Source organism: Silurus aristotelis, assembly GCF_946808225.1.
Source record: "Silurus aristotelis genome assembly, chromosome: 25".
Classification (NCBI taxonomy): domain Eukaryota; kingdom Metazoa; phylum Chordata; class Actinopteri; order Siluriformes; family Siluridae; genus Silurus; species Silurus aristotelis.
This window is the reverse complement of record NC_139598.1, coordinates 13,524,680-13,539,705: the sequence shown is the minus strand read 5'-3', so window position 1 is coordinate 13,539,705 and position 15,026 is coordinate 13,524,680. Positions and strand designations below refer to the sequence as shown.

The 15,026-nt window shown below is 38.1% G+C and overlaps 1 protein-coding gene across 1 annotated transcript in view; it reads right to left on the bottom strand.

Moving 5' to 3' along the window:
- itga8 (integrin, alpha 8) overlaps positions 1 to 14,031 on the bottom strand; it is a 90,262-nt gene extending 76,231 nt beyond the window's left edge. The window contains exons 1-5 of the mRNA XM_083529872.1: positions 13,652 to 14,031; positions 13,247 to 13,380; positions 4,727 to 4,827; positions 3,405 to 3,528; positions 597 to 658 (exon numbers count right to left, since the gene is read on the bottom strand). Coding sequence (XP_083385998.1) covers positions 597 to 658; positions 3,405 to 3,528; positions 4,727 to 4,827; positions 13,247 to 13,380; positions 13,652 to 13,842 — 612 coding nt within the window. The 5' untranslated portion in view covers positions 13,843 to 14,031. The remainder of the gene's footprint in view (positions 1 to 596; positions 659 to 3,404; positions 3,529 to 4,726; positions 4,828 to 13,246; positions 13,381 to 13,651) is intronic.
- Positions 14,032 to 15,026: the final 995 nt, after the last annotated feature.

Sequence of the window (15,026 nt, the reverse complement as noted above, 5' to 3'; positions counted from 1 at the left end):
TATAATTATAATATAATTAACTAAGCACACACTAAATGAGTGTAATTGATTTTGCTGTATGGACAGGATTTGATTATTTACTGAATTTATTAATCTTTTAACAAAACACGGCTTGAATAGGTCATCCAATATTGTGTTTTGTTAGCTTGCTAAATTTAACAGTTGGAATGTCCTCTGGCAATCAATAAACATGAATACAAGGCTTAGTTTTTAATAAAATAATAATAATAAAAAAAAAAAGGAACTGTGTCTTTATAACATTTCCCACATCTTGATTTTCTTTCTTTACTGCTTATATTGCCAGCCCTGAATATATAATGGGTGATAAATACAAAGAAAACATGGAGATGTCTTGGTAAGGTGTTTGGCAAAAGACTGGCTATAGTTGGTTTAAAGTTCTATATCATTAAATGTACTCAAAGATTGTTAAACTTTTGAAGTGTCATTCGGTAATAAGTTGCAAAAGTAGGGGAATAAGAAGAATAAAACACCTCAAGCTGTTAAACTTGGAGGTAGTAACTTCTAGATGCTGAGCCTTATTTTTGGGTAAAATATTATCACATACACAAAGTAAAATAATAAAGTTATAACATTACCTTAGTGAAGTCCACACTGAAGCCGGCCTGACAGAAGCCCTGTCCTTCAGGGTCTGGATTATCTACATCAGAAATAACCATAGGGTCAATATTCTTTTTTTTATTTACATTTTTTTTACATAAAGCAGTAGTCATAGTAATAATTTCAGCATATATCTGAGGAGCCTAATTATGTTCTCTGTTTTGAATCATGTTATAAGCCGATATATTTTTGGATATAACTTGTTCTCAGATACATTGTTTGAAGTCACTTGAAAAGTTGACAGCTTTATGGAACATGAATATATTAGACTGTATCATATAATTCTTTTAAAAATACATTTAAATGAATGGTAATAAATTTATAGTAAAAAAAATGTAAATCACAGTCAATGAGTTTATACAATTGTTTCATTCGCAGAAAATGATGCCATTTTTGTCTTGAAAAAAAAAAAAAAACCCAAGCGTAGTGGGCATTTCACTCTGAGCTGCCAAGTGTATGCGTATCATAAACCTAACATCTGCTTAGGTTAAACACTGAGCTTTTTGCCTTGGCGCACTTGCTATAACGACCTGCCAGGCAGCCACTTCACAGTGTTTATCAGAGAGTCAAGAAGACTTAATAGTTATTATAGTTATTATATATCATCCACTAATTCCCTTTCTAAAGTCATTACAGATGTATAATGCCAAGCAAATGATACCCGGCTAGAACTGAGTAGCTGCTAAAGAAATTATATTAATAGAACCATTCTTTATGAAGTGTGTGAGCCTTTAAATAAGCACCCAGGGCATAACATTAAAACTGTTTCATGTACATTAAAGTGTGTGTGGTAGGGTGTGATTTTGAGCCTACAAAAATTATTCAACTGGAACTTTTAAAATGGAAAAACAATAGAATTGTCATTCTACTGGTAAATCAACTGATGGCTAAGGCTAAAACTATTTACTATTAATAACAAAAGAGGCAAAAAGTCTAGCTAGCTATAATGTACCCCTTTATTTAATGACGCAAACAATGTGATTGAAAACTTATAATAATAACAAGACAAAACAATGACGGGGAACAATATTTACCTCTGATGTGCTGGGAAATTAGTATAAGAATACATTGTTTAGCCAAAACGACACTGTGATTATACTTAACTTTGACTTTTAAATGTATTTCTATGAGTTCTACTATACTGAAAAATGTCAGCGATGTATGAACATGCTGCAATCAGGATACGAATGCCACATGAGCATTCAACAGTTGAGTCATGTCATCTGGACTTCTATCTGGTTAGATCGAAACATTTCACTACTCATCTGAGAGCTTCTGAAGTCTGGGATAAATTGGCAGTATTTCACAGATTTGAAATTTGTTAAGGATCCTCCCCTCCCTGGATAGCCTTGTTGAGGGAACAAGGGGTAGGTGAGAATGGGGGAAAGGTGTCAGGAATCCAGGGGGTTGATGGGATGTAAAGAGCTCAGAGAAGGAAAGTAAGGGGAGAGTGGAGAGAAATATTCTAATACTTTTATTATATAGTTTAAATCTAACCAAATAGAAGTGCATTTGACATGACTCAACTTGATAACTGCACCTGGAACAATGAGAATCTTTAGAGACAAAAGAGACAAGAGACAAGCTCTTACAGTATATTATAACAAACACTGGTGTTACATTGTCGAGATATAACTACACAAGACACAGGAATTGTTTGGATATTAGTCTGTAACCTTAAATTTGACCAATTGTTTCTTTCCTTCTGTAAATTCTTTAATGATTTTTGTTTTTTATGTTATAACATTTCTTTGCTGGTGGGTGATTTATAATCTCTTCAAATACCGGAACAATATAGTTTAGCCATATCTCCTTAATCTTCCCAAATCCATCAAAGCACAATATTCGGGCAGGAAATTGCATCCAAACAAACCCCTGTGCCCTGCTTTTATTGCTGTTTATAGCTGAGCGCAGAACTGCCTTGGCATCAGGCCTAGTGATGTGGTGTGAGAAACATTGAAAATGTGTGGATTGAAGAGAGTGTGTTTTCTAAAAGTTATACCCCAAACGCTGCACTTTTGTGCATTAGCAGTATGCAAGGTTAAAATGATTCATTTGGATGGAAGGAATAGTCATGGGCTCTTTATGATTAGCTTTATAAAATAAGTTTGCTAAATCCCAGTTGGAATGTTCACCAGCTACAAACCAGAGAATGTAAAGGCTATCGTGTGTTTCCCTTTGAGAAATGTGAAGCCTTCAAATCTATTAATCTGTATGTGCTTTCCAACAGAGCAACTAAACACACTACATGAGTTTCCTCAGAGGAAACTCATAAGACAGTTTGACACCATCATTGTTAATTACATAAAACATACGCCAATCAGGCATAACTTTATGGCCATCAATCAGGCATATTATTATGACTGCCTGCCTAATATTGTTTTGGTCCCCCTTTTTCTGCAAAAACAGTTCTGACCCATTGAGCATTAACAGGATTAACTTTTACAGCCTTTGCTCCCCATGTGCATCAGTGAGCCTTGGCCACCCATGACCCTGTCGCCGGTTCACTTCAATTCCTTCCTTGGACCACTTTTGATAAGTACTGACCACTGCAGACACCCCAAGAGCTGCAGTTTTGAAGATGCTTTGACCCAGTCGTCTAGACATCACAATTTGGCCTTCATCAAACTGGCTTAAATCCTTACGCTCGCCCATTTTTCCTGTTTCTAACCCATCACGTGTTATTCACTTCACTGGTCATAATGTTATAGTGTCATAATGTTATGTGAATAAGTTACATACATGAGGGGGGACTAAGGTTTGGGGGTACTTTTGTTCTGACTTACTTGTTCTGCAAGGTGAGTACTCTGCATAGGCACTGAAGTTCTGCACAGCAACATAACAAGTGCCCACTGGATCCATCTCACTGTTGATCTTCAATGTTCGCCAGTGATACAGAGGAGCACAGGCCTGTGGAACCACACACAGACACACACAAATTAGTCAGTGCTATGTGCTTTCATTAGAATACAGAAATAAGATAAGATTGCTGCCTAATCAGAAATTCGTAGCCGTGCATTTTGAAAGATGCCTTTTATATAATTCTTCTAGTTCATTCAAATGATATTTGAACATAGGATGAGAATACATCAAAAATCATCCAAATATTTTCTAAAAAGTTCTATTAATGTTTGCTCGTAGGCAACTGTGTCTCCTGGCTCCTGACTGTGGCAACTGTGACTTCAAGCTCTTTGTGGAAACGAGGCTAATGATTCATATAACTAGTATGTACCTAATTATCAAACAATACAGAGGTTAAAGGAACATTTACAATCAAAACAATGTGGAATTTTCTCTCTTCAATTAGCAATACTAGTACGGATGATAAATACGGTCCTGACACTGTGCGATTTTTGAGAAGATGTAGCTAGCTAACTATTTTCTTTTAGGATATGTGCCAAAGATATGCGGCCAGGTAAATTTGAGTAGTATTACAGATAGAAATGGCTTTTCTTTTTGATGGATTATATTCACCATTCCTCTAACTGCATTATTTGTTTAACTGAGATAGAGTTATCACTATCAGCTATGTTTGATTACTCAAATATCTCAATAAAATGTCCTACACATACACTTTACACTGAATACTCCCTTTTTGTACTGCATTTTGTAAATCCATTCTCCCACCTTTCCTTTTCTTTGTCACCTCCTACAGCATGAACACCACTTTGTTTCCGACCATGTCTTTAAGACATGACACAGTATCTATCAGTGTAATCTGAACGAGGCTCTGGTTATGATTCAAACATTCATCATATTTACATAGCAAGGTTTTGAAAAAACTGGTATACGATATCAACCGCATGCTCACGTTTCCAAGAAACCTTTAATGGTATGAAAATAGAGAGGCATTTCCCCACTCTATAAATCTTTTTTCATCCAAACCTGCGCAAATATTCATATCTTATGGACGATTCAACATCCAGTAAATCAACCCAACGTGCCTTAATCTCACAAACCACCAGCGTTTAAATGCATATTGACAGAATAAAAAACCTAACTATGGTTTTCCATCTATGAAGAGGAAAAGTAATAGATTGTCTATTATCGTGATGGATGTAGCCTCGTTAGGGCCATTTCGAGGGCTTATCTTTTCACAAACACTCACCACTACTTTCCCCCTGTGTGTTCGGACAGTTGCGCCAAACCATTGGTGGGATTTGAATTCCAACGGCTCTCGTGTCCCATTCACCTTCAGCATCCTGTTATCTGGGAAAGCGAAAGAGAGAGAGAAGATTACAATTGTGTAATGAATGAGAACAGATCTCCACCTCTTTAATCTAGAATGGAGGGTATTAGACCAGGAAACAGGGACTTAATGTACAAAGGGGATGTTTAAAACAGACATACAAATCTTATGGTCAGGTGTCTACAAACTTTTGTCCATATAATATATCAGGTGCTGAGTTTATACTGTGATAATTACAGTCTTTCAAAATGAATACTATATACAATATTAACCAAATTATATAACAAACTACAATAACATGTTCTCCATTTCAGGTTTCACATTTGATGAACATTGTATAACAATAAACAGTAAAAGAAAGTGATTACATTTAAAAATCTGGATTTGGGTCGAGAACTGGGTCATGTAAACACGTACAATTTCTTTGTATAAATGTATGAATGTGGTGATGTTGTGTCTGGAGATAAGGTTTTAAAACAATAGGCTGGAGTTTTTTAACTGGATTATTTTCACTATACAAAAGGATCTATTATATTATGTCTATATTGCATTACTTCATATGAGTAAGTCTTTATTAGCATTTGAAACAATCAGTGGTGGACGACGCACACAAACCATGTACTTGAGTTAAAGTACAAAAGAATTTGCCTTTAAATGTACATAAGTATCCACAGTTCTATGATTTATTATGGCTATAATGTTCCTAATATAATTTTTGTCAAAAGACTGTTGCTTAATCATCTCGGTTTATGTGAAAAGACTCTCAGCACACTGATCTATTAATAGAATGATATTAATGACTCAAACACTGATTGATATCTATTCAAATGATCATGAGCCCAAAACCTTCTTTTCAGCAATTAAAAACTTGTGGCAAGCTAGAGTCAGAAGTTTCTTCCATCATTTATTACTCTCGAAATGCTTACTGTTGAACTGATGCTGAACTGAACTGTTCATGATTGTCAGGTGCAGGAGAAGGACCGAAATACAGGACACTGATAACGATAAGGAGATACCACCAGGCGGCAATCGAAACAGAGTGCAAGCTCTTTCCTGATTGGTGGTTTGCTGTGTGCTTGACCAGTTACCTTTTTCTCCACTCATAAATAAAAAGCAAAATGTAGTTGAGAAAAAAGGACCAAAAAATCCTTGAATAAAGTACAGATACGTGGAAAAGTTTCTTAAGTACAGTAACGAATTACATTTACTTTGATACTGTCTACCACTGGAAACAATTGCTCGCTCAAAAATTTGTAGCTGTCAGGATTTTACCTAGAGCCACAGGATTACTTCTCCCAGCACATGACCAAGTCTTATGTCACTGATTTCTCCACACCTGGTTCTTATCCCCCTTGATTAGCACATGTGTATAGTCTCATCTTTCACAGCACTCTTTGTCTTACGTTGGTTGAACATATTTTTTTTATTTTGCTCATGCTTACGCTTACACTCACTTTCACACTTGCTATTAAATGGTTTTTTTTTATTTTTTTATTTGCATTTTAATTCAAATGATCTGCACTTGCACCAATCCCTGCCTTATTACATGACACTGTCCTGTGAGTTTCGGATCATCCAATGCCATCCTCTTACTTGTGGCTTTTGGACAAGCACTGCTTTAAGACTTATATTCAAAGTTTTAAACACTTTCTAGTTGTGAAATTTGGCTGTTTGGTATTTATTTGTATTACATTTTTAGGTCAAATGTTGCATGATTGTGTCACTTTTTCCTACATCTAAGACACCTAATCTAGACTCTGACAATAATATTTATACAATGCAATTTAATGCATACGTTTTACCAGGTAGCAACCATTGACAAAATGCTGAATATTTGGGGTTTTCAAGATCCGTTAAAGAGTTTAAACTACTGCTGATCACAGCCAAACCTTGATGAAACCAGGAGTAAGAGTAAAAATGTGTGTTATGATAAGGAAAAGCAGAAAAATGGATCTAACAAACTCAGGTGTACAATAATACTGCACTGCAACTATTGCAAGAGTATTTAAAAAAAAGATAACCTTTGCAACATTTGCAAAGGATTAGTATTAATGATGTTCTAGCTGAGGAGGGTTAAGAGTACCTTTAGGACCATGTCTGTACCACATGGCTACAAGACAGAAATAATAAACTCTTGTCTGAACAGAATCTGTTCGGACTTTTGGAACACACATGACATGACATTTTGGACCATTCTGGGCATCTCTTGACAAAAATATGACACAAAATAACTATAAAATGCTAAATCTCTGAATTATTATAAGTACTGTGCATTAACAAATGTTACTCTGGATAAAAGTGTGTGTGTGTGTGTGTGTGTGTGTGTGTGTGTGTGTGTGTGTGTGTGTGTGTGTGTGTGTGTGTGTGTGGTGTGTGTGTGTGTGTGGTGTGTTTGTCTGTAGGGGGTTCAGTGTGTTCCACCACAGACCTCAGGTCACACAGATGGCTCTGGTTAAAGTCGAGTATGGCACAGTCCACACTTCATTAAAATGCAAGAACATTAATCTTTCATCTGTCTCCTCTTCCTCCCTGTCCTCCTATTACACTGTCCCTTACATTAACTCAGTCCACTGAGACAAAAGCTGGGTCCATCTAATGCAATATTGCTCTGATATATCTCCCTCTATGTTTATAAATGGGTAATAAGGACTCATCAGCTGAATGAAATGTTGGATAGATGGATCGATCCAACATTATGTACTAAATATTCATCTGTTACTTAATAGTCCCAGAACATAGGTTTTGGAGTTTATATTATGTTGCAAACTTCCAGACGAACATAAGCTGAGGAATAAAATATAGTGCGCTTTGCACGCAAATAATCAATGACGTAAATCACAACTACTGCTAAGTAAAGTTGAGTAGGTTCTATTACCGAGAATGTACCAGTACCACCTTATATCAGTGTGAATTTTCTACAAATCAAAAAATATTTTGAAATGTATTAATGAAAACGAAATTTTGTATGCATTTATAGATTTTATCCATGTATATCTAATCTTATGAAATATCCATGAGAGACATTTCTGTTTACGTTGAAACAGCTTTAAACAGTCACTTCCTAGTCAACCTCATATATTCTCATTGTAGGGAAGGTATTTATTAAAAAAATAAATAAATAAATAAACTGGTGGTCACAAAATGATAAAGCAAAGTCCTCTGACTTCAGACTCCTTTCTTAATGGATGAATGTCTCCTTACAGACAGCTACACAATATCAACAATTCTTTGTTTCTATCATAAATAACACTCTGAAAGTCATTTCAGAGCTTCTATTAGAAAACAAATAAACACCTACTGATCAGTCAGTTTTCTGGAACAGCTCTTTGGTATAAAGTCAAATAACATCATCCTATATGACTTTTTCCATTCTGATTGGTTCAGTCTATTGCTGAAAAAGCTCTTCATTTCGACTAATACACTATAAAAACAAATACCTGATTCAATGCATGTGGAAATGTCTGGCTGCTGAATACCAATGAAAACTACACTAGACTCCTAAAAGCAGCAAATAACCAAGTAAGCAAGCAAAAAAAAAATAATCAAGGCCGTCATCCAATACAGACAAGAAACATGCATCCCAAACATCCCGATACCTAACGTGTTAATTAAATCCATTCTGCTGCTTTCTCCTCGACAAACTGCATAAACAAACAGCAGGGGCTCATTTAAAAGTTCAGCGCTCAGTGACCTGTTTTACTACACACTCCAAAAGACAAGCCAAACAAAGTCAGCTGCTTTTAAAAGCTGTAGGACTCCGCTGTTATTATCATCTTGCAGGGCTGAAATAATGGGACATGACAATTTCATTAATACCTTTAAATGAACCAGAGGTCAGTGTGTTAAGTATCAGGTTTATTGGAGTCCCTATGTGAGGGTATCTTAGTAGTAGTGTAACGTCTGCATGCGTTCACACTGCATCGGTTTAACTGTATTCGACAGGTTATGAGAGACGATAACCGATTCTGGATTGGGGCTTTTTCACACAATTGACAAATCGCTCGCTGTTTGTTACAATTTCTATCCAATGTAGCTTTTCTTTTGTACGTGCGCTATTACAGTTATAATTCCGCTAGCTATAGAGGCCATAAGAGCACATGTTCTCATTCGACTCGTTTTGCAAAATTATCTAGGAGTGGGTGGAGAATCTACGAAGAGTATCTACAAGAGTGAAAAAACTGAAAGTTTATAGGACTGTGGTCAGACCTGAGATGTTGTATGAATTAGAGACAGTGGCATTGAGTAAAAGACAGGAGGTGGAGCTGGGGGTAGCAGATCTGGAGATGTTGAGGTTTTCGTTGGGAGTGACAATGATGGACAGGATTAGAAACGAGTTAATTAGAGGGACAGTGCATGTAGGACATTAAAGGGAGGGAGGAGAGATTGAGATGGTTTGGACATGTTCAGAGGAGGGACATGGGGTATATCGGTAGAAGAATGCTGAGGATGGAGTCGCCAGGAAGGAGGAAAAGAGGAAGACCAAAGAGGAGGTTCATGGATGTGGTGAGGGAAGACATGCAGGTTGGGTGTAGCAGACAGGGGGGTGTGGAGACGGATGATCCGCTGTGGCGACCCCTAATGGAAGAAGCCGAAAGAAGAAGAAGAAGATCTAGCAAGAAATCAAATATATTGGACATACACAGGGGTGGTGCTAGCTATAGGCAGAGCAGGCGATTGCCTAGGGAGGTGTGGCCTTCATAACCATAACAATCCTATACACTAGTTCATTAATCAAGAAGAGCAACATACTGTAAGACTGGGGAATTTATCCATTGGGTTTAAAAGAAAAAGTCACTTACCTGAAGTGAAACAAGTTAATATCACCGTTAAAATGTGGGTGGGTTGCAGCTCGTGATGCAGCTATGTGAGCTGTCATTGTGTATTTTTGGTTAGTATTGATTATAATGTATTCTAAAAAGAAATGGAGGGTTATTATGCCCATTCCTGTCAGCACTTGAAGATGGATCATTATTTGTTGTATTAATTCTAAAAAATTGAAAACAGCAAAAGCATCGTGATGCGTTAAGACTACATTTGCTGATCGACGCTACAGTGACTCTGTGCCAGGAGCTGACTTTTACAATACTACAGAAAAATTTAAAAGTTTGTAAAAAAAAAACCCCAAAAAAAACAGCTATTGTCAAAATTTGGCACTGACCAATGAATAATAATAAGAAGAGCCGGTCCAGATTCTCTTTTTTGTGTTGATGTAAGTTAAAGTTGCATTAATATGCACATTTAGGTAAATATATAAAAGTACAGATAACAGGTTTTGGATTAATAAAATGATTAGAAATGATATTTGTTTCAAGTGCTTTTTATTTATTCTGAAAGTCAGAGGGAAAGCGCCGGATTTTCTCAAGTACCTGAATTTACATTGCTAGAATGGAAGAACCGTGATTGGACTCCCATGTTGCTATTTAAATAGCTTGATAATGAATCAGGGAACGTGGTATCTCAATGTTGAAGATTTTAGACTTCTGATTGGAAGATCGTAGTTTAAATCCCAGCAACACTAACTGCCACTGAGAAAGGCCCTTAACCCTCGAGTGCTCAGTTGTATAAATAAGATCATTGTAATTTGCACTGAATTCGGGGGCATGTAATGTGCAGAATAAAGAAAACATTGGTTTCATGAAACCAGCCCAATCTTTTCAGCCCTACCTTCAGCCTTAGGATATCTGCTGATAGCAACATATATAACACACATACCATCACTACCTCAAAATCCAAAGTTAAAACGTTATGACTTGTTTTAATTAGCCTTCAAATTTCAGATTGCAGGTCGCTTCAGGGCACTGGCAAACTATTTACCATTTACCAAAAGAACGCAATAAATATTTATAACTTGGGCATCTGTCTAACCGTATTATATACGTATTGTTCTCCTGAACTCCAAAGCGATGGAATGTGTCTGGGGGTAACTCGAGAAGATCCAGATACATCATGTATCCCTCTCTCTCCTTCTCTCTTTCTCTCTCTCTCTCTCTCTCTCTCTCTCTCTCTCTCTCTCTCTCTCTCTCTCTCTCTCTCTCTCTCTCTCTCTCTCTCTCTCTCTGTGACTTCAGGTATGTGGCAGTTTTCGGTGTACCAAATGAATTTACCTCGCTGTGTCTCTACAGCATTAGTCTTTCATCAAAGTTGACCAAAGATGTAAATTTCCCCTGAATGATGTCTGGATTCCATGGTGGGTTCAGGGGTCACGGCAACGTGACTAATGAATCTGATAATGTGTGTGCACGAATTCAGAGTTGGCTAAGCAGAAAGGCCCGGGGTGGTGGTGTGGGGGTTACTAAAGTGTTTCTCGGTGTCTAATAAAAAGCAGACACCTCTCCACGTGAGCCAACCTGGCTGGCTGGGTTCCACTAATCCTCCATGTGTTCACTGTTCTTTTAAACGCCTTGTCCCCTTCGCTGTCTTCCTGTCTGTCTCTTTTTTCCCACCTCTTTAAATGTATCCCCCATTTAAATAACATGCCTGCACTTCTTTCATGTCAGTGTATAGACCTATAACTCCAGATTATTACATGTAAAGGGATACAGACTCTTGGCTTTCACACAGTGAACAGAAACTTGGGTGGTGCATTTGACTAAAAACAAAAACTGAATTTCAAATATTCACAATAAGGTCGCATTGCATTTTAGAATTAAATGTAAAATAAAGATTTGGAAATTGTAATTTGAAGGACGCTCTCTCCTCTTGCTCATCACTCATCTTTCAAGCAGTGTCAGTTTAAACAGCTAAAAACGAAATATTCTTCTTTACAAAACAATGATACTGATTTTGTTTCGGCTTTTAAATGCACAGTATAACTTTCCTGCGGTTGTCTATCTTCAATGATCATGTTGGGTACGGATGAAGCTGAACAAATTTTTTTTAATGAAGACAAAATATTTTGTCTTATTTAACCAACAGAACTGAATTTATCGATTATTTTGCCGCAGATGTCAGCATGAACAAAGATCAGCTGAAGAAATAGAGGCTCAATTTCGAATGTCAAGTAATGAGACTGATGTGATGTTTTTTAATATGGTCGACTGACCAACAGCGTAAGTGGGCTAAGCAAGAACAATCAACGATTAGTAATTGTTTAATAACCGATCACCCATCACCATTATTTCCCAAGAATCAATCAGATCAATCAATGTTCACGTTCTTCAGTACGGACAGGGCAACAACCTGTGATGGCCCATCTGAACAGAGATCAGCTGGACAAATTGAGCCCAGAGAATGTCAAGTGAATTTGTGATGGGGAAAACTACTACATCTAAGACCCCTTTTACTTTAAAACAAGAGCCCAGGAACAAACCTGACACGTTTCTCAGTTGATGTTGGCCACTGGACTGTAACTGCTATATCGCTTTAGCTTATATTTACAGCTGCTGGTTTTGTCAGAGTGAAATACAATTACAACTGAGCAGTGCAGGGATAAGGGCTTTGCTCAAGGGTTGGTTTGGTGGTGCTTGAGTTTGATCTCATCACCTTCTGCTCCAAACCCAATGCCAATACTTGTTTAGTAACTGATCAGTCATCACTTTACTTTCCAAAAATCAATCAATCAATCAATCAATCAATCAATCAATCAATCAATCAATCAATCAATCAATCAATCAACCAAGCAATCAATCAACCAAGCAATCAATCAAACAATACTGCATTGCAATGACCAATCACTCATCACGAGGATCGTTCAAGTTCTTCACCATGGACAGGGGCATCACCGACCCTATTACTCTAACACCTTGTCTTTTACGACACAATACATCTGACAAGTCACTTGCATTGCAAATAACCCAAAAACCGCAAACAGCATTCAGCCTGCGGCGGTTTTAGCATCTGCTTGACACGTGAATTAAACGTGACCTCACAGCCACGAAAGCTCCATTGTATTTCCTGCAGCCATTTCATTGCGTTCTCATTGCGCAAAAAACCAACAGTCTTAATATAATTCATGCCATAAACAGAGTCTTTACATTATAATAGTGCATGGGAAATGGTGACAACACAGTGTAGGGGAAGGCGCACGCGGGACCCCCTGCGCGTCAGGATGTCCACTGCGCCACGTTTTGCGCACAGAGCTTGAGTTACGCGCATTTCTCGTGGAGCGCGTGGTAATTACTCCTCTCCCCCCGGCTTAAAGAAAACCATATGCGGGGAAATCAACTCGGTCTCGGATGTGGGTTTTTGATCTTTTTTTTTTCTTTTTTTTTATTGGAATGTGTAATAAACCAAATACAAATCTCGTTCAAATGTCCAAAAACGGAAGTCTGGATAAAAACTGTGATTTGATTGGCGCGTATTAAATTCTACAGAGGGAAAGTGTAAAGTGCGTTTGGAGTCTATTGCAATTAGGAGCTGAACACGTGCGTGCGTGCGCGCGTGCTTGATCATGCAATGCATTGAGTGCGCGCTCTCTAATGATCAAAACTGTGTACCCACTTGCTTTATCGAAAGGGATCTCGCGGCATGAGTCCTGCTCAGATGGGGGCCAGGAGCAGTAATAAACCGCACCACCTTCTACAATCCCAGGTTGGGTGGTGTTGGATTTAGGGGCTCCGACCAGCACTGATACACTGCATAAAAAGAGAGAGGGATGAAAGCACCATTAAAATGGATCAGCATGTAAATCCGAATGCGCGTGGATTTTATATTGCATGCATATTTATATTGCATTTCAGTGCATACATGCTAAAAAGAAAACATGACACGAATGAGATGTTAATGGGATTTGGATGCATGCAAACCTGATACACACAATCACGTCAGGGAAACCAACAGAACTGCTCCAACGCATGCATCTCAACCAGATGCTTTAAATTTTACATGCACAAACACAAAACTCACGCGCTCCTATCCTGAGACGGATGGTAAAAGTCCACGGAATATCCAAAGTAGCTTCCAGGTGGTCCACTGTACACTGCGGGCTTTTCCGAATCCAAATTGAACGCGACGCATCCGCCAAGGAACTCTGCCACAATTAGACTTATTAGGCAAGAAAGCCCGAGGAAGGACGCTCGAGCCCCGCGCGCCTGCATCTCTGCATGCACTCCCGGTATCCCACCGTACAACCTGCACCGTGCAGAGAGTTTTCGCACCCTCGGTCCGCTCCTTTAGAGTGCCAGCGCGCGCTCCATGCGCTCCACTTTCATTCAGCTGCTGCGCGCGCCTTTCCCGCCGGACTGATGTGCACGCGTAAGCGTGTGTGTATGTGTGTGCATGTGTGTGCGCGCACTGTTATAACGAGTTGCGCGCGAGCCCCCGCTTCTACTCATCGCATCACAGAGCGCGAGCCCTCAACACGTCACTAGGGGAAATCCTTATAAGGAGGAACCAAGTCACTTTTAAAGGCAATTTGATTCAATGCACATCTTTAGCATGGTTTTGAAATCCATGTTGGACTGAAAAAAATAACTGATTTGCTGATATTTCCCACAATGGTGAAAAAACCCTCAGAAATCCTCGTTTCATGTTTTTAATGGTTATTGAATTTGTATTGGGTTTTGAATCCACACTGTAATAGTCCATTCATGCAAATGTATTTTTGATAGATTGTAGTATGAAACATGGATGAATGGTTCCTTAATTAACTTTTATACAGTATATAACAGGATTTATAATGTTTTCAGCATTCGTTCATTTGTTCTATTATCCATCTTTAAATTTTATACAAATCCTGTCCATGATTTGAAAAGAAAAATGAGAATAAAAAATGCAAATGTCATGATATATCATTTTTAGTATACAGATCAACCATCAGACCTACATGTAATTTCAAGCAGGTACACAATGCTAAGACAAAATCAAGACAAAACTGAAAAGATCCGGTTTCCTCTGCGAGCAAAATTTTATGGCACACACACACACATTTAACCCATGTTCCAGCTGCATTCACAGTACACCACTTCGAATCTAATTTTGTGTAATGACTAAGTGATATATCCTCCTCGACCGGATGCTTTCAAACATGTGTGCCAGTTGAAAATAATTACCAGGGATTAGTTAAAAGCTTGTGTGAAACTGGAGTAAAACCCTTTCTACCATACAAGCACAAGCACTGCGGGTGTTTTGATGGCAAGTTGAAATTGCACAATCCCACTGTTCTTAAGTAAAACTAAAAATAGGTCTTCCGCATCCCAGATCAGAAAACATCTTGCTGGCAGACGTGAACGGAGCACCAAGTGAGGTTCCATACAAAACTGGATGTTACAGCACCAAACAT